The sequence below is a fragment of the Theobroma cacao genome, chromosome 10 (assembly GCF_053813885.1).
Source record: "Theobroma cacao isolate CCN51 chromosome 10, ASM5381388v1, whole genome shotgun sequence".
In the NCBI taxonomy this organism is placed as follows: Eukaryota; Viridiplantae; Streptophyta; class Magnoliopsida; order Malvales; family Malvaceae; genus Theobroma; species Theobroma cacao.
The window spans coordinates 28579566-28598521 of record NC_142648.1 but is presented as its reverse complement, the minus strand read 5'-3'; the positions used below and the strand labels follow the sequence as shown (position 1 = coordinate 28598521).

Genomic DNA, 18956 nt, shown 5'->3' with positions numbered 1-18956 from the left:
TGCATGGGCACTTGTTGGCTTTGTTGATGTACCTGATGCAAAATTTCTTATATTCTGATTTACTACCAGACTTCTATTACTTGGATGGATGACCATTTGGCCTATTCTTGCATTGTAGTCCAGTGATTTGATTCTCACGTATGATATTTTTTTCCTGTGTAAATTAATCGTATTTATTTATACATAGATCTAACGTGTCTATTCATGTTATAATATATATATTTATATTTTTTAAAAAATAAAAAACATTTGAAAATTAAGCAAACTATGCATTAAGTAGTGAATTACTATCGACAACAGCAATAAAAATGTCAATTATTATCTCAAATACGAATGGTATATTATGCATTAAGTAGGATCAATTGACTTGAGTTAACGATTCAATGTTACATATTTACATGTAATGATTAATTAAATTTGTTTGTGAAGTATTAAATTATTATATAAGTTACATAGTATATATAATAATAATTCAAAAAATATTTTTAAAATATAAGTGGTATTCAGAAACCGATGTGAGTGTGAAAATTTGTAAATAAAATTTAATTGATTATCACATAGCTATTTAATTATATGTAATTATTATAAAAAAATTATACATGTTTAAGAGAAAATTGTGAAAAATAACCCTTCTCGTAAGCCCAATTCAAAAATATCATTTATTTATTTTTAACTAATTTTTGACATGACTTGATAACAATGCCCTTTAAACAATTTCAGACAAATTAAAATGGTTTCTGTTTTTTCTATCTTGTCATCCAAATAAAAATTTAAAAATTAAATCTCAATTTCTCTCTTGTCAAATAGAGTCTATATTGTCATCCAACTCTTTCTAGCTATCTCAAAAGGCAGAGATGACATCAACGTATGTGTTTTAGGTTTTTGACTTTATTACTTTATTCATAGAACCTCAAAATTGAGAAGTTGAAATTGATTAGACATATTTGTAAATTAGAACACTGTATGACATTGGTAACTTAAACTTGATTGCGAACAGACAAATAATTAGTTATTAGATATTGCACTATTAGTTTTTAGACATTGTATCACTGGTTTTTAAGTATTACGAGACTGATTTTTATGCATTGCGTAACTTAATCATTACTTTTCTAGTTTTTAGACATTACGTGATTGAATTTTAGACAATGCCTAAGTCGCACAATGTTTTCAAATTAATCACGCAATACATTACTATTTAGTCACACAGTGCCTTACTAACCAATGATGCAATATCATATCAACCAGTCCGCAATACCTAAAAATTAGTTATCCAATGTTTTAAAATTAGTAACACAATACTTTAAAACAAGTCATGCAATGCCTAAAAACCACCAAAACTACTGAATTCTATTTAACAAAATCAACAACTTCAAACAATACACCATATTTCATTTAACAACATAATCAACGAATATGAATACTTGGCGAAGAATGTTCAAAATATTCAAAAGTTTTTCATCATATATCAAAAATCACTTCAAAATACTCAAAATGCTTAAAAGTTTTTTTTTCTGATAAGAAATACTTTGGAGATAAATGATCTGACGAGAAAAGTTTAAAAGATGTGAGTAAATTTGAGGTGCGGACCTAAATATATGAGTCAATTTTATTAAAGATGATGTTATCCAATATTAATTTCTTTTGATAAAAAATAATTAAAATTATAAAGAGAGTTATTTTCAAAAATATCTTATATATGAAGGATATTTTTGAAAAAAAAAACCCATGTTTAATTTGATAATTCAATGTTGACTTATGTTTCAATGAATAGGTGGCAAAACATATAAATCCATTTTTTAAAATTTTCAACTCTGTTATAATATTCCTTTTTAGTTAAATTAGATGTCCATTTTAAAAATTTAACATAGTATTAGAAAACTATCTTTTTCGTTATTGTTTGTTCTATGATAAATTTAGTATCTTTACACGCAAAGTACAAATATTTTAAATAAATAAACATAATAAACATCTCTTCACTTATTATCAATTAATTTTAAATTAAAAATCCGTTGTATTGATTTCCGCTTGGAATACAAACCGCTGCTGGAGGAATTCTTACATGCTTTGAGAAACCATGCCATGGCTGCTGTTCTTGACTTGATATATTGTCTTCCTTTAAGCCAAATTTCATACAATTACAGAACTGTTACGTTGCAAGCATGTGAATTCCTGTCGGTTTCAAAAGTTATTGCTGTTAGACAAGCAACAGGGGGAGGAGAGTTGACCTATTGGAATCTTGATCAACTAGAGCTTGCCATGGTCGGTGACAGTAGTTAAGTTGTTACCTGCAACGGTGTTGAATATGCCTCCAGACCTTGTACTGTAATCGATCTAACTTCTACCGGGACCAGTGAAAGAGATAGGAGAGCACAATTACCGCATGACATTGCTAAAGGAATCAATAACAGGATAGTGACAGTCTACAGGACTGGTAATGACATACGTAATGTAAGGGTTAGAGGTTTGGCATGTTAGTTATAGGTCAAAGGTTAAGCAACCATGCTGTAGTTCTTTCCAAGAACCAAGCACATGGGATTCCACATTTGTGTTAGACAGGCAATTACTCTTTTAGCTTGCTTTCTTGGTCATAAGTCTACATTACATATTCATCCAAAATCACAAATTGAAAATAAACAAACACATAAATGGACAGACAAGCAAGAGTAAAGTTGGTATTGAAAAGTGTGTCAAAGCAATAAAGCTACTGCGAATTTGTATTTGGAGATCTTGAGGTTCTGTAAAGTGTAAATTCTGAAGAGACCTTTGGAAATATTGTTTTTGATTCAATATGACATTCGATGTTTAACCTGTTTATGAGATTCGTGTCTTGGGTATGGAACGTTGTTATGTCTTAGATGCTTGGGTTTGGGGCAGGACAATACATGCAGGTTTGGTTTTTAGTGAGAATGGCAGGTGCAAAATTGTTAATGTCCCAATATATGCAGGTTTGCTTGGGCATTTTTTCTTGGTTCGGTCTGTGTATGTAGTTTAAAGAGATTGGCCTGCAGCAAATAGGTAGCTTGCCTACTGCTGCAGTTCTTTCTTTAGGACTAATTATAGCATGTTGCTGGAGGAATGAAATTTTTCCAATTTGCAATGAGAAATACTGGAAATGGAACCGGCAAATTGGGATCTAGAATCAAAGAAAGTCAAGTTGGAATTAAGTAAAGAAATCTTGAATTGATATTCATTAATGGCTATGAATTAGACAGAAGCCAGACTATGGAATATCCCCTGTTTACTTTTAAAGAGAAAAAACTGTAAAGCTCACAACCCTTTTGATGAATGAAAATATATAAAGAAGGCCTAGCGGGTGCCAATGAACCACCACAGCAATAGACAGCCACATGGGACTGAGCCTCTCCTACTCTATACTCTCCCCCTTGTTCCTTCCCCTTTCTCAAACAGTGGCACAATAGATACACATACTTCCATTTTCCAGGACATTCTTTTGTCCTGGAAACTCTTAAAACTGACCACCCTCAAATGTTTGGCCGAACTGCCAACTTCCTGGCACCACGTTGTAGCTGGTCACGGTCCGGCCATCGCTTGTGGTGACCTGGAAGGAGAGGCTTTGGCCGTTGAGGTAGGAGTTGCTCTGCCAGTTTTGGCCCCAGTTCCTTGACATTGGTTGCCATCCTGTGTTAGAGCCCTTGATTGACACTGCATGGACATCTCCAGCACCACCAACATTTGTGATCAAGACCAAGTTGAAGTAAGAGTGACCGTTAATGGTGAACCTGATTCCTCCTTTCTTCGTACAGGGGACTCTGTTCAGACCAACATGGAAAATATGTTATTGAGATGAGCTCGGAAACTAGTTTAACTAAGCTTTGATCATAAAGGGTGCTGGAATCATTACCTTCTGAATGAAATGGGGACGATTCCAGCGCGGTATTGAGCAATCTGCAGGAAGGCAGGCTCTGCCAAGTCAAAGTGCTGGAGGGGAGGGTTGCACCAGCCACCATTGTCATTGGACAAAGCATTGTTAGGGGGGCAGAAGTTTGTTGCAGTGACGATAATGGATCCGGCCAGGCACCATTTGGGGTCATTGTCACATCTCATTTCATAGCAAGAACCGCAGCTTAATCCATTGTTGAACAAGGCAGTGCTAAGTGCTGCAGTGTTAGTCCCATAGCCTTGGCTGTATAAGTTGCCATATCCACAAGCACCTCCTGAAATAGAAGCAGTGGATGTAAGTAAACTTAAAAAAGTTATAGACCATATAAAGTTACCATGTGCAATTATTTTGGAAGTACACAAAAAGGCCTGAAGCAGCAAGTTGTTACAGCATTGCTTCAACTTTTTAATTACCCCACACTTTTTAAGGGTTTTTGTTTCTTTGTTTTGCTTTTATTCCTTTTTGCTAGAATGACAAAGTCCCCTAAACTTACCCATTGTGCCAGATGCATCACCACCACCATAGAATGTAGCATGACCACCTTCCCATCCTCCCCCGTAGTCACCATAGGCCCCTCGCAGGCAAAAATTGAAGAGAAAGAGCAGAAGAGAAGCTGCAGACAATCCTGCTTTTGCCATTGTGAATATTAGCTGGAGTACTTGAGAGGTGAGAGAGAGAGAGAGGGTAATTAAAAGGCTTGGTGTGTTTAGTGCTTGATGCTTGTGAACATAGGGATGGGAGAAGGGGTTTATATAGGAAATAAATGGAAAAGGTCTGGGGGCGGTGCGATGTGGACGTGAAGAGAAGGAAGAGACAAGCAAGCAATCCTCACGTTGATGAGAGAAAGGCAATACCACGAAAACGGATTTCATATTTTCAGGTCATTTACAAGGATCAAAGCCTGCACATGCAAATGTTCCGGTTAGACTACCAACCGCTATGCCGCATGGCCCCCACCTGCACATGCATTTATCAATGTTTTCTTATCTTATTCTCCTAGTCCTTTTAACTGCTCTCCCTTTTGTTTTCTTCCAACCAAATGCTTCCTTAGGTGTAGTTTTGTGGAATTTTCTCCTTAAATTGCCTGAAATCGCGCCAATCCCTGGAGAAATCTTCTGTTTCCTTTGATTGGGGACTTTGGGTTTTCTTTATTTTTTCCTGTGTTCTTTGAGGTCTAATTTGGTAGGCTGTAGAGGAATATCCTCCAAAACTAGTCAAGGGAGCCTTGTAATCATTTTGTGCTTTTCATCTTAAACCTTTTCACACATTACAAAAATGCTGTTCGTGGTAAAATCAATAGGGACACCTCCCATTTATCTTCCACAGCATTCAATTCACATCTCCTAAACAGGAAGCCAGTAACAAGGGCACGCCTGGACACATGTGGGATCTATGTATTTCTTAATGTTCTTCAAAGACCTTGAACATCAGGAAGATTAAAATCCCATCAGGTTTCTTTCTTGTTTTTTCCATTTGTTACAGGGCCAATGGAGGGGGGGGGGGGGGGGGGGGGGGGGGGGGACCTGCTTTCCTTCATCTGTAAGCATACCATTTCTGTTGAAGCAATCTGCTGTACAACCAAGAAAGCAGCAGAACGACCTGAAAGCACTCAGCATTTGAAATTAAAGCCTCATATTAATTTCCAGTGCAATGTGCAACTTGTTTATTGATTAGGTCAACTTGTTTAAGCTTAACTAGCATTGCTTTGCTCAAAACAACTATATCTGGTACATGGCCACGAATCATATAATTTTTTTTTTCCCTTACCAAAACCATATTTCAGTGAGCATCAACCGTATACTTTTGGATGGTGACATAAGGAATCATTTGTCGATAATTATATTATAATATGAACTTGACTTGCTAAATCTGAATGATTAGCAGTATGCAGCATCAGCTGCATGCGCAGCCATATCTATCTATAAGATCAGAAAGAGAAAAAACATGATTTTTTTTTTCCATCATCATTAATCGATCATTGAAATCATTAGACATACGTGTGTAGGGATTAATTTAAGCATTGAGTTTTGTAGTTTTTTACAATGATTAATCTCAATCTTATGTGTTAAACAGGAAGAAAAGCTTGAAAGTTATCTGTTAGAAAGATTTGGTCAGGGTCCTACCATGTTAGGAGCACATGGAAGCCCCGGGCTTCCCGGTCCCCTTCGTATCCATGCATCATTTTCATGTGAACTTTGGGTGGTTTTCAACATTGTAACCTGATACTGATATAGGATTAACCAAAAGCATCCAAGCAATAAAAGTAATTTCCTAATATCAGATGTGGACTAAAGGAGAATAAGAAAAAAATGCTTTGATTTTGCTTCCTTTTGTTTTTGTTAATTTCACATCAGTAGGGAAGATTGAGAATCCTGCTTTTTCTGCTACAATTTCTTTTCAACATAACTTAAAACTTGTCTGTTTCGAAGTGGGAAATATGGAATATTGGAAAAGGTGACATGAGGTTCTTTTACCTCTACCAAGATATTCTCATTGAACAGTGAAAAAAATTTTCAAGTCCTCCTGAGACAAAACCTCTGCATCTGTATTTGTTGATCAAGCATGTTGAGTAAATTACAAAAGTCCAATGTGAATTTAAAGTATGGAAGAGTCAAAGTCTTGTGACAATGCGATAATAAAATAAACAACACACAGGATCCCAGTGGGGAAGCTCATGTTAAAAATGTAGAAAACAAAAGGAATTTGGATGACCAATGTCAGAGCCCCTATAGCTCAGTGGTAGAGCGTCAGTCTTGTAAACTGAAGGTCTGTAGTTCGATCCTGCATGGGGGCAAACCTTTCTTGATTTCCTTCTGCTTTTTGCCTAACATTTACAAGTGTAGGAGAAACAATAGAGTAAGCCAAAGAACAATGACTCAGGTTTGGCTTACTGGTTGTGATTTCTTTTTAAGAGAGTTGAGAAGGGTTGGAGTCTGTTGTTATTTGGTAACGCATATCTACATGCAACATGACCAGCATCAACAGTTTAATCCTATTGCTAGCTGCAGATATTTCCCAGTTTTTTATCTAATTGCAATAAAAGAATGAGCATGCACGGTATTAGTTCTTTTTTTATATATATAAAAACAGGGAAAAATACGAAATGATATGGGATTTTCCATATTTATTCTGTCTTCTGTTGTTATATCAGTAAGGATTAAGATTTGCAACCAGAAAGCTCCCCAGGCATTGTCCTGGGGACAACATTAATTAAAGCTTTGAAATGAGATCCACAGAAAGGTCATGTGGAAGTTATCCAAATGTTTGTGTGTTAGGCTCCAATGAGAGCTCCCCCCACAAGGGGTTGTCTCTTAGTCCCACTTGCAAGAGACTAAGATCTCCCTACAATCTTTCATGGAAAATGGGACCATTAACTCTCAGCTTTCTGAATAGTCACTTTCTGGGGGTCTTTAAAACACAGTGGTCACACATTGCAGCCGCAAACCCAGACCCACTTTGGGGGCTTCCAAACCCCAACATACAGCAGTTCTAACTAAAAGGTTTCAACCCCCCAGCCATGTGCATTTAATTGGAAGCTGGGGTTGTAGGGCAGCCTGTGACCCTTACATGGCGGCAAGGTAGTTAAGTTTGGTGTCCTGATCCCTGGTTTCGTGTACAACTGAAAGAATATGTTCCAAATGGTGAAAAAGATCACCTTTCAAAAGAAATTGATTGATAATCAACCCTGTGAATGTAAAATGGAAAGCTTGGTTGTTGGCTATATTCTTATAGCCAAAACCTCAACTTTCGCTGATACCCTTCTGATGCACCAGCACCTGACATTGTACAAAAACATTAGACTGGCTGCAAGTCATCAGTTAGGAGTCCTGACACCTGCTTAATCTGAGCTACACTTGAATCCGAAATCATAAAGGTATAGATCGAGTTGCATTTGATTATGGCTCCTCAGTGGGAAAAGAAAAAGGGGCAATGCAATGGAAGGAGAGAGTCCGAAATTTGAGTTAACTGCTGTTACTATGTACTTTCCCGGATGTTTAAGCTGTTGATTTTACCAGAATGAGAGGTGGATAACACATAGCTGCAAGATGGTCCCTACGAACAGAAAACTGTACCAAGCAAGACAGCAAAGCCAAGTTTAGGACACTGCTAGCAATTCTCCAACTAGATCAAAGAAGGGATTTAATACAACTGCTTGCAACATTCTCTGGATAACTCGGTTTTGAGTCTGATAACAGATTGAATATCTTCAAACAATTAATGTTCTCATATAACCAAAGTAGCAAACAGTGTTTTATTCTTCTTCTCCCAACCGAATATCATAGTCCATAAATAGTTAACAACATTCACAGACAAACTTAAAAAGCAAAGGTTTTGGAATTTTTTTCCTCTAGCTTGCAGAATCATATTCCAACCCACTTGATGGGAAATGTTACAATTAATTTATGCATTTTAGTCTCCTATCTTGCATGATAAGCCTATCTTTGATGACCAACACACTGAAGAAACACTAATGGCTCCCTGGTAGTGAAAGAATAACAGACTAGAGACTAGTGTAGACCACTTCACCTTAGGAAGTCTCCCTTCATAAAGCTACACAAATTTTCCATAACTTAGGAGGAAGTCGGGGAAAATGGGCCAGCTGAAAAATGGGCTATAACTTAGCAAAAGACCATTGTCAGGATCTTGACTATGGCAAGGACTGAAAAATGGGCCAGCTGATCAGATTTCACAGGCCCTCAATAGCAACTGATCCCTGAATCGTGAACAATCTTAGGACCAAATTTGAGGAGTAGATGACCCAACTCATGTCAATTGTTATGCCATAGAAAAGTAGAAGCCTCATCAGCAATGTTGTGTCAGGATTAATTGGATTTCCTAGCAACAATTTAAGAATCTTCCTCCAGCTATAAGAATAAGAGCACCTCCCAGGCACATAGTCCAAATAGTCTATTTCTCAAATAAACAAATCTAACCCCAAATCAATCTATGAAGAACCAAATTGAGCAGACGGAAACCATTTTAGTCTTGTAAAGCAGAAAACTTATTCCCTCATTCTGATCTCCTCAGCCAGCAACCCTCCATCCTTAGGAGTTCACACGTACCACTCCAGTTTACTTCAGTTTAGTTTTATAGTTTTTGGCCAAACTTTTGTTTAATTTATGAGATCAATTAGTTTGTTGCCAAAACCTTATGACAGTACAGATCTTTTGCTGACAACTTTTGTCTTTTGAGAGTTGAGAATCATAAATCTATGAAAGTAGAAATTCACAGGTTTGCTGGAAGTGACCGTGATTGTGTCCTTGGCTATTAATTTTGATGGCATTCCGGTCTCCCAACAACCATAGTAACAGCCATGGTTCACTATGGAGCCCTTAACAGTACTTTCTACACTAACATTTGAACTAATTCAATCATTCTATTACTGATTTCTTGTCTTCCAAACAGTTTTTACAGTGTTACATGGCAGATTTTCTTGCCTGTGAAAGTCACTCACAAGCTTGTAACTGCAATTAGCAACTGTTCTCTAAATGATTACCAGAAAGTTTGTGATTTCTAAATGCAAGTTCTCATTGGGGCGCAACTATTTTTTATAACATTGGAAAGGGATGGAAGCATTCATCATATATGTCTGTCTGAGACTATTCTAAGATGTTCTTCTGAGTGTGGCCATTTAATAAGCTCCAAACCAGTCCCAACAACTGCAATAATGGCCATGTTTCTATAAAGATCGAACCCGCTCTCAGGATGTTCAGGTTTCAGCTAAATTCGTTTCAACCATGTCTAGAAGCTCTTTCACCTGCAAGCTGTTGTGCACATTATTTGTGCTTACAGGCTTGATGACTGAGTCTCCTAGAGTTGTTCATGCTTTAACCTGCCCCGAGGTGAGCAAGGCCCTTGTTCCGTGCGTGACGTACCTGGCGACCGGGAGCTCGTTCGGACACTGTTGCACACAGATCCGGCTTCTGAATTCCAAAGCCAAGACTACTTCGGATCGACAAGGCGTTTGCCGATGCTTAACGAGTCTTGCTGCTCAGTTCCAACGCCGTCATAGGCTCAATTTCAATCTTGTTAAGCAGCTTCCGGGAAAGTGTAACGTCAACATCCGCTACAATATTACAACTCAGAATCCTAACTGCTCCCAGTAAGCATCTTCTACTAATAACCCCATTGTTTGATAGCTAGACTAGACAGAGAAGAACTTTGAAACTATGCCTTGCACAATTTTGATCTTCTAATGTAAATAAAATATTTTTCTTCATCTTGGAATACAGCAATGAGATGTAATGGAAACTTGGTACTATAAATCAATTTCTTTGGCAATCTTTGCAGGGTGAAATGAGAGGAAACGAAGATGAAAGGTAGCAGCCATGCGGCACAGGAGTTTGGAGAAACTAAGTTTGAGGCTTTCAGCTAAGCAGCAGTAGCGGCTGAAGCTCAGCAACAGCTTCTTCTATTATAAATTATTGAAGTAAGAAGCAAAACTGAGAACGAAAATAACAGTGCTGCAGTAATTTATTTTGTCGTACTTCACTTTTTCCTTCTTGGAAATGCATAGGCATGGTTTGTCCTGTGTAATGTCCAGGAAGGATTAGATTATGCAAAAGCTATGCATTAAAAACCTCTGCTTTCGATGTATTATTATATGGGCCTGGACTTTTCTATTTACTTTCATGAGTTGAGATAAGATTTTTAGACTGGTAATGAAGAAATGTTTTCTGTTGCAAAGACCATAAATTTTGTAGGAAACACTGCAGAAGAATTTAACTAGAAGAAGAGTCTATTGTCACTAAGTCCAGTCCACGTTAAAGACATGTTTGATAAGTAAAAGAAAAGCCATGTTTATATACCAAGACCTATCTCATCCTATATTTATATACTCAACGCCCACTTCATCTCTCACTTTTCAGACCCATTACACTATGCTAAGGCAATTCAAGTTTGGACTAAACATAAAATTGTTTCTACTGGTACCTGCACTAAACAAGTTCATTGTTTCCAAAAACTTGTAGGTTTAATTTGCTTAAAATTTTTGAAAGCCCAAACTCTGATACAAGTAGGAATTCAGAGCTTTATTGGCAGGGAGTACCCTTAGGAACAAGGGTTTACTTTTCTTCATGATTTCCATAAACTTGTAATTGTAAGGTCGATTAGGAAAGCCCCTTTCAGGACTTTATATTTTCAGTAAAAATTAAACCATCCTATCCAAAAGGCAATAGCCCAATAGTAGGAGACCTTTGATCTGCAGGATTTGAATTCAAATTCTCAAATCCTCATTTTGTAGGAGGGGTAAAGTCCAAAAAGTACACCTACCCCCCTCCCAGTTTCAAAATGCCAAAGGGTTGAACAATTATCCCTAACTAAAAGGTCAACATTTATATAACCCTCTGCACCCTAACAAAGGGCTGAACAATGTTGTAAATCAAGACCTTTCTGAAGAGAGCATAGATCACACACTGATGCATTCACAAGTCATAAGTAATCATATCACATGATTAAGTGACAAGCAACAGCAACTGAGGCCTGTATTATCCTCCAAGGTTTAACTGAGCCAGGAAGTTAAAGAACTGTAAACTCAAGGCACTACAATCATATAGCCAGATGTATTTACAGTTTTGTGCACACTCATTTGAGAGTGAGGGTGCACCATCCACTGAAACAAAAACAATTCGAAGAAATTCACCAGCAATATAACTTTAAACAATACTTAACCGACAATACAGCGGAAGCAGCTGGAATGTCACATCAATCTACTTCTAGGGATCAAACTTCTATTCCCACATCATTGCTTTGCTCCAAAAATAATTGAATGTGAAATCCACAAGAAAAGAATCTCCAATATCTGGAAACCTAGCAAAGCTACAGAAAACCTAAAACCCCAATCTCATTGAAAGAATTGAATTCAACTGAATAGTACCTTTTGATGTCAATAAGGTCAGTCTATGAACAATCCAACAAATAGGCCAGGGCAAACTGTTTATCAGCAAAATTTGTATCATAATGTTCCACCATGTTCACCGGCAGAAATTGAGGGGCCTTCAGATTTCACTAAGCGTGAACCCCTGCTGCTGATATCAAGCCCCTGCAATCGGCCAAGAGGGTCCTGTTGCATCATATCAGCATAGGCATGCGAGTTGGAGGCAGCCACCACAGACTGATTAGGCGTCAACATGTTAGACTGGAAGGGATGAAACTGTGGCATTTGTATGTTGTGGGTGTCAACTTGCACATGCTGTGGCTGGGGAGGAAAGTAGGAAGATTGGGTGTAAGGGATATGGTGCATTCCCAAATTAAAGGTATCTGTGGGTGTTGTCATTTCTCCAGTGGCAATCTTGAGCCTCTCTACTTCCTTCTTCAGTGCTTCATTCAGAGCTGTAGTCACAAATGGACAAGAAGAAAAATTATATATATATAGTTAACAATTCCCTGCAGTTTTATGAATGAAATAGCAGGGACGTTAATACAAACATGGTTAGATACCTCCATGCAAATGGACAATCATAATGCTACACAATGCTTGAGCTCTGATATTAATGCCTAGAATACTATTTATTTAAAATGGGCATCCCTTATTTTGACTAGTTCCATGCCAGTTTGTTTCGTTACTTATCATGGAGTAGATATGGTGAAAAAATTGCTCAACTTGTGTAGCAAACACGTCCCTTGATATGCTGAATGTACACTCGTAAAGATATACGATCTTGGAGAGAATTTGGTACCTAATTGGTTTGGACAGAACATACCATCACGTAGCTGAGCTTGTTGTTCCATAGCTTGTAGCCGAAGCTTAAGCTCTGTGTTCTCAGTACTCAAGCCTGTTGTATCTCTCTAGAACAGGACACAGGCATTAAGACTATTAACACTTAGGTATTAGTCAATCAAGAAAAATGAAAGCAACAGAAGATGGAACATATTAAAAATAATGGCAATTTCAGAAAATAAGATGCCTTTAACAGAGTGTTAGAAGCATGTTCAATCACAATAAAAGAACTAAACCAAAAAGAATTAAAGACCCAATTGCAAAAAGCTTTTGATTTCTTAGCAAAATGAATCGCCAAATATTTGACTGTTTAATGTGCAGATCTGATATTTGCATAAAAGGAATGCATATCCCCACAAACTAGCTTAAATATTATGCAATGAGACAGGAAAGTGCTTGACAAGAACCTGGAATAGGGTTAGTTGCGCAGAAAGAGTAGTTGCTTCTGTTTGCAGTGTTTGGACTTTTCTCTCCAATTCAGATATATATCGGGCCTTCCTCTCTTTAGAACGAGCAGCTGACTGCCGATTTGCAATGATCCTACACAAATTACATACTTTCTTAGCGGAAACTGGAATGAAAACCCAAATCTTACCACACAATACGAGATTGTCAAATCTATGGGGGAAATTTTCCATTCTGACTAAGGGTGGAGGGGTGTTGAGCAGAGAGATGAGAATTGCACTAACTCAGCCGCCTCACCAAATGCTAATGCAATTTAAAGCAAGATACACTTATCAGTAATATAGGAATGAAAAGAGAGGTAAAGTGTAGTGGCTCTCAAACAATAGAAAATGTGAATGAAAAGAGGTTATAACGTTCCAAATGTGGAAAACCAATGCGCACATGACCTTCCAAACCCATTATTGCAAGTTCCACAGTTTGGAAAGAACAGCTCATTTGCCAAAAATCAAACTTAAATGAAATTAACCCATAACTGCCCAGAAGTCATATTGTTAATGGTTTAAGAGATATTCCACAGGTCAATATTTTCAGTTATGCTGATGGAGTGATAGTAATGACGTCATAGTACAGCACGGAATATGGTGACAAGACTGGCCTTAGAAACCAACACTTCCAAAAACGCAAGGTGTTGAAAAAAATTGATTATAAAACTGATTATCAAATTTTAAAAAGAATAGATAAAACTATCGGAGAAAAAATTTAAAAAATCATTTAGAAGGAGAAAGAGTAACAAGATCAAGTAGTTAACAATCTAGCAAAAGACTATCCGAATAATCAATGCTGAGTGTTCTTAGAATTTATGAAGTACATGTTCAGTGATACTAAACTGAATATTTCCTACTCCTGACCATAGTATTACAACATTTGATGGTAAAACAGCCCATACATATGTTGAAATTCCCATAGACAAGCCAACAATGTACTTAGCAATTTGAGATACAGATTATACAATCTCATACTCTGATCTGATTTACTAAGACAATATTGCAATTAAGTACTTATAGTTACTTCAATATTTCAGGAAGCATTTATTCCATCTCCTAATCATAATTGGAAAACAAGTCATCAAAATTCAGAAAAATATATAATATTGCATTTTCCTCATTAAGGAAACGAGAAAAGAAGCCATAAAAACATAACCCATTAAAAAGCACAAATAAATAGAAGACACCTCATAATTCACATGAATTTAATTCATAAAATACATAATTTTTTCTTTTATTAGGGGAAAGGGATTTCGAACCCTACTCTTTGAGCAAAAAAACCATGTACCAATCAATAAGCCAAATGCTCGAATGCATTAATAATGCATCCTTTTTAAAACTTCTGTAATGACATTCCTAAAATACCAAAAACTCCATTTATCAAGGGGTGAAAAAGTCAACTGAAAATGAGAAAAGAAGCCATAAAGAAGCACACATAAATAGAAGACACCTCATAATTCACATGAATTTAATTCATAAAAATACATAACTTTTTATATTTGAGGGAAGAGGGATTCGAACCCTACTCTTTAAGCAGTAAGATCATGCACTAAACAATGAGCCAAATGCTCGGATGCATCATAAAGTATACTTTTAAAAACTTCTTAAATGAAATTCTTAAAATACCAAAAACTCCATTTATCAAGGGCTGAAAAAAGAACTGAAAACGAGAAAGAAGCGATAAAACATATCCCATAAAAACACACACACAAATAGAAGACACCTCATAATTCACATGAATCTAATTCATAAAAATACATAATTTTTTTTTATTTGAGGGAAGAGGGATTCGAACCGTACTCTTTGAGCAGGGTGATAATGTATCAATCAATGAAACAAATGCTTAGTTGCGTCATAATGCATACTTATAAAAACTTCTTCAATGAAATTCCTAAAATACCAAAAACTCCATTCATCGAGGGGTGAAAAAAGTCAACTGAAAACGAGAAAATAAGCTATAAAAACATAACCCATAAAAATGCACACATAAGTAGAAGACACATCATAATTCACTTGAATTTAATTCATAAAAATAAATAACTTTTTCTTTATCAGGGGAAAGAGGATTTGAACCCTATTCTTTGAGTAGAGAGATCATACACCGATCAATGAGCCAAATGTTCGAATGCATCATAATTCATATTTTTAAAAACTTCATCAATGAAATTCCTAAAATACCAAATACTCCAATCAAGGGGTGAAAAAAGCCAACTGAAAACAAGAAAAGAAGCCATAAAAACATAAGTTATAAAAAAGCACACATAAATAAAAGACACCTCATAATTCACATGAATTTAATTCATAAAAATACATACTTTATTTTTATTAGCAGTAAGGGGATTCAAACCCTACTCGTTGAGCAAGGAGACCATGTATCAATCAATGAACTAAATGTTCAAGTACATCATAATGTATACTTTTAAAAACTTTTTCAATGAAATTCCTAAAATACCATAAACTCCATTTATCAAGGGGTGAAAAAAGTCAACTGAAAACGAGAAAAGATGCCATAAAAACATAATCCATAAAAAGCACACATAAATAGAAGAGACCTCATAATTTACATGAATTTAATTTATAAAAATACATATATTTTTTTTTATTTGGGAAAGGAGGATTCGAACCTCACTCTTTGAGTAGAGAAATGATGCACCAATCAATGAGTCAAATGCTTAGTTGCATCGTAATGCATAAAGTTCGTAAAATACCAAAATTATCATTCATCAAAGGGTGAAAAAAGTCAACTGAAAACGAGAAAAGAAGCCATAAAAACATGGAAAAGCACACATAAATAGAAGACATTTCAAAATCCACATGAATTTAATTCATAAAAGTACATACTTTTTTTTATTTGAGAAAGGGAAGATTCAAACCCTACTCATTAAGTAGAAAAATCATACACCAATCAACAAGCAAAATGCTTAGGTGCATCATAACACATGCTTTTAAAAACTTCTTCAATGAAGTTCATAAAATACAAAAAGTTCCATTCATCAAGGGGTGAAATAAGTCAACTGAAGCACTAAATTGTTAAAAGAAAGTTATGTCAACAAAAAAGTCATAATACCCATGAAACAAGAGAATGAGCTAAGAAGTATGTGCATGATCCATAAGAAAGCATCCAGAAGTAGGAAAAACCCATATAATTGACATCGATTAGTTCCATAAAAATGCATACTTTTCAGAAATTCTCCAAAATTCTTAAATACTTTCAAGTTTCCACTCCCCATGGAAAAAACATTTCCAAGTCGAATTTCTTAAGTTCCTCACTTATATTCCTAAACTGCCCAAGACCCCATCCGCACCCAACAAAAAGAAAGTCAACTTCACCATTAAGATAAAGATAAAAAAAGAACAATTCAACAAAACAATCATAATGCCTATGACAAAAAATAATGAATCCAACCAAAAAGAAACAAAAAAAAAAACTTTTTATACAAATATACAATTTTAAAAACAAAAAGTATATTACTTTGTTCTAATAACTTCCCCTTATAATCTACCAAAAAGAAACAAAATTCACAAACTTTACAGTAAAAAGTTACAAACTTCGAACTTCTTCTACAATTCCATAAGTTCCCAACACCACAATTACACAAGTAAACCCAAATTCACTAAAAAAAAACCAAAAAAGGGGGGAAAAAGGAAGTAATTCCCAAACCTTTTTGCTCTCTTTGGGTCAACAGTCCACAATTCAGCAAGCTTATCAGGAGCCATAGCTTTCTTAGCTTCAATCGACTCCATCATCGAGCACCCATCAACCGAATTACTATACCTATGCCTTCCTTTCCCTCCTCCAGTACTCTTCTCCCCCATTCCCGACCCGCCACTCGTTTCCTCTCCTCCTTTCGGGTTCTGACCCGACCCAGCACTCGAAGATCCCGCAGCCCCTCCTTCGTCCGCCCCCTTGGATGATCCACCCAGCTTCTCGATATCCATGTAACTGCAAAACAAGTCGTCCTCGGATCCCAGACCTTCGAACGGGTCCGATACGAGATCCAAGTCGTCTGGGATACGAAATTGGACTTCCGACTGTGCTCGCCTGTGGTAAGAGCCTCGGAATGTGGTTGGGTTGGCGAAGGACGGCGTCGTTTGGGTGGTGGACGACGCATTGGAGTGAATTGGCTGATCCGGATTGGGACTCAGGCTCGGCGGATCCGGCATTTTGGTGTTGCTTCTCAGATTCAGATCTCAGGAAGAGAAATGTGAGAGAAATAAGAGAGAAAGAGAGCTGACTGGCTGTCCAAATTAAAATCTTTTCTCCTTTTCTAGCTTTCTTCGCTCTTCTTTCCTAATAAACAACACGCTAACATGGAAAGAAATTTAATGCCAAAACGACCTCGTTTTGTCACTTCACCTAAGAACAAAAAATATTTCATTTTATTTTTTTCTTTAAATACAAAAAAATAAAATTTTTTTAAAAAAAATATTTCAATTTAATTTCCGTTTCCATAATCGAAAAATTACTTATTCAAAGAAAAATATTTTTTATTATTCAGATAAATGATTAATAATTTATTAATTTATCAAAATTTTCATCACAAATTTGTTTTCGTCTTTATTTTTTTCGAGATATCTTGAAATTTAAAATTTAATATAAAAAACATATTAAAATAAAAAAAAAATTTATCTTAACCCCCCTAAAACCCTAAAACATTGCTAAAGTATTACTACTAGTGAAGTGGAGTAGTATCTATGGGACTAATAATGGCAGTGTGGGACATTTGGAAAAAGCTGAAACCAATAATACTACTCATATATATATATATGTGGGTGATCATTCATACATGCATATATATATATATATATATATATATATATATATATATATATATATATATATATATATAATGTGAACAGGTATATTTGTGGCTCAATATGTCCCAAAACATGCTAACCAAAGTTGCTGCAACCATGGGACATGTTGCCCATGGCCTCAGACAACCTTTCCATCTATTGCTTTCTTCACATCAAAGATTTTCAACACTGCACAAGCAGTATCAAGATTTTTTCAAAAAAGAAAAGATGAGAAAGACATGTTCAATGACTAGTGAGAAGATCGATAATGCTGTAGACATTGGTACTGTCACGAGGTGATAATAATTCAGATTTGATTTAACCGTTGTTATCTCTTTTTAAAAAGTAGGGTTTAAGATCCGAATCACTCATCACTGATATTTTTTTTCAACAGTGAAATTGCAGTCTACTGTTCATGTATCAGTGTTCAGGGTGTATGATTCTTTGTACAAGGGAATGACAAGAGTAACCATGCAAAATTGGTGATCTTGCGTTGATAATTATCTAATCCAACAGTCATCATCAAGTGGAAAAATCTCAATCCAATCTATTAGATAGATAGATAGATACACTGCAACATGCTATGTGTTCTCAGAATGTGGATAAGCAATTGCTGATGTTGTTGGCATTGAAATTTGATAGCCTCCGGCTGCTAAATGGTCCTCTTTTTCTCTTCACCTACTAAAGCTATTGATGTTGTTGTGAGGTTTAGCCAAGAGTGGTTGAGGGGCATAATAACATGGGGTTAAAGAATTGATGGAACATGTAGGGATGGACCATTGGAACTGTCGATCAGATGGGGATGCAGAGTTAGACTAATGTTATGGTGTGTGAAATCGAGGGTCCACACTAGACGCCGAAGGCAAGGCTTGAAGACAGTGAACTCGACCAGACATATGTGGACCAAGGAGCTCCTCCTAGGTGGCCATGGAGATAATGCCTTAAGCCACATGATCCATGTGCCCAGTCTTTTCTTTCAACAATGTAGTTTCACAGGTATCTCTGCAAAGATGAATATGTCTCCATCGAAAGGCCGACACTAGGACTAAAACAAAGGAGGAAATTGCTTTCGGCATCTGACTTGAGATGA

At 36.3% G+C, this 18956-nt stretch overlaps 3 protein-coding genes and 1 non-coding gene across 4 annotated transcripts; 2 read left to right on the top strand and 2 right to left on the bottom strand.

Moving 5' to 3' along the window:
* Positions 1-3160: 3160 nt before the first annotated feature.
* LOC18587477 (expansin-A10) lies at positions 3161-4638 on the bottom strand. Its single transcript, XM_007011257.3, has 3 exons — positions 4395-4638; positions 3863-4175; positions 3161-3770 (listed from the first exon to the last, which is right to left on the bottom strand). Exons 1-3 carry the CDS (start codon positions 4537-4539, stop codon positions 3467-3469), a joined length of 762 nt encoding a protein of 253 aa, XP_007011319.1. The 5' UTR covers positions 4540-4638; the 3' UTR covers positions 3161-3466.
* A 1985-nt stretch (positions 4639-6623) lies between these two features.
* On the top strand, positions 6624-6695 carry TRNAT-UGU (transfer RNA threonine (anticodon UGU)). The gene has a single exon. It is a non-coding gene; the product is annotated as a tRNA-Thr (tRNA).
* Positions 6696-9584: 2889 nt separating this feature from the next.
* Positions 9585-10597, top strand: LOC18587476 (non-specific lipid-transfer protein 1-like). The gene is made up of 2 exons (XM_007011256.3): positions 9585-10004; positions 10193-10597. Exons 1-2 carry the CDS (start codon positions 9640-9642, stop codon positions 10200-10202), a joined length of 375 nt encoding a protein of 124 aa, XP_007011318.3. The 5' UTR covers positions 9585-9639; the 3' UTR covers positions 10203-10597.
* A 954-nt stretch (positions 10598-11551) lies between these two features.
* LOC18587475 (transcription factor RF2b) lies at positions 11552-17349 on the bottom strand. The gene is given in 5 exon segments (XM_007011254.3): positions 11552-11887; positions 11889-12232; positions 12604-12688; positions 13028-13160; positions 16731-17349. Coding segments are annotated over 5 exon segments (1152 nt in total). The 5' UTR covers positions 17234-17349; the 3' UTR covers positions 11552-11800.
* Positions 17350-18956: the final 1607 nt, after the last annotated feature.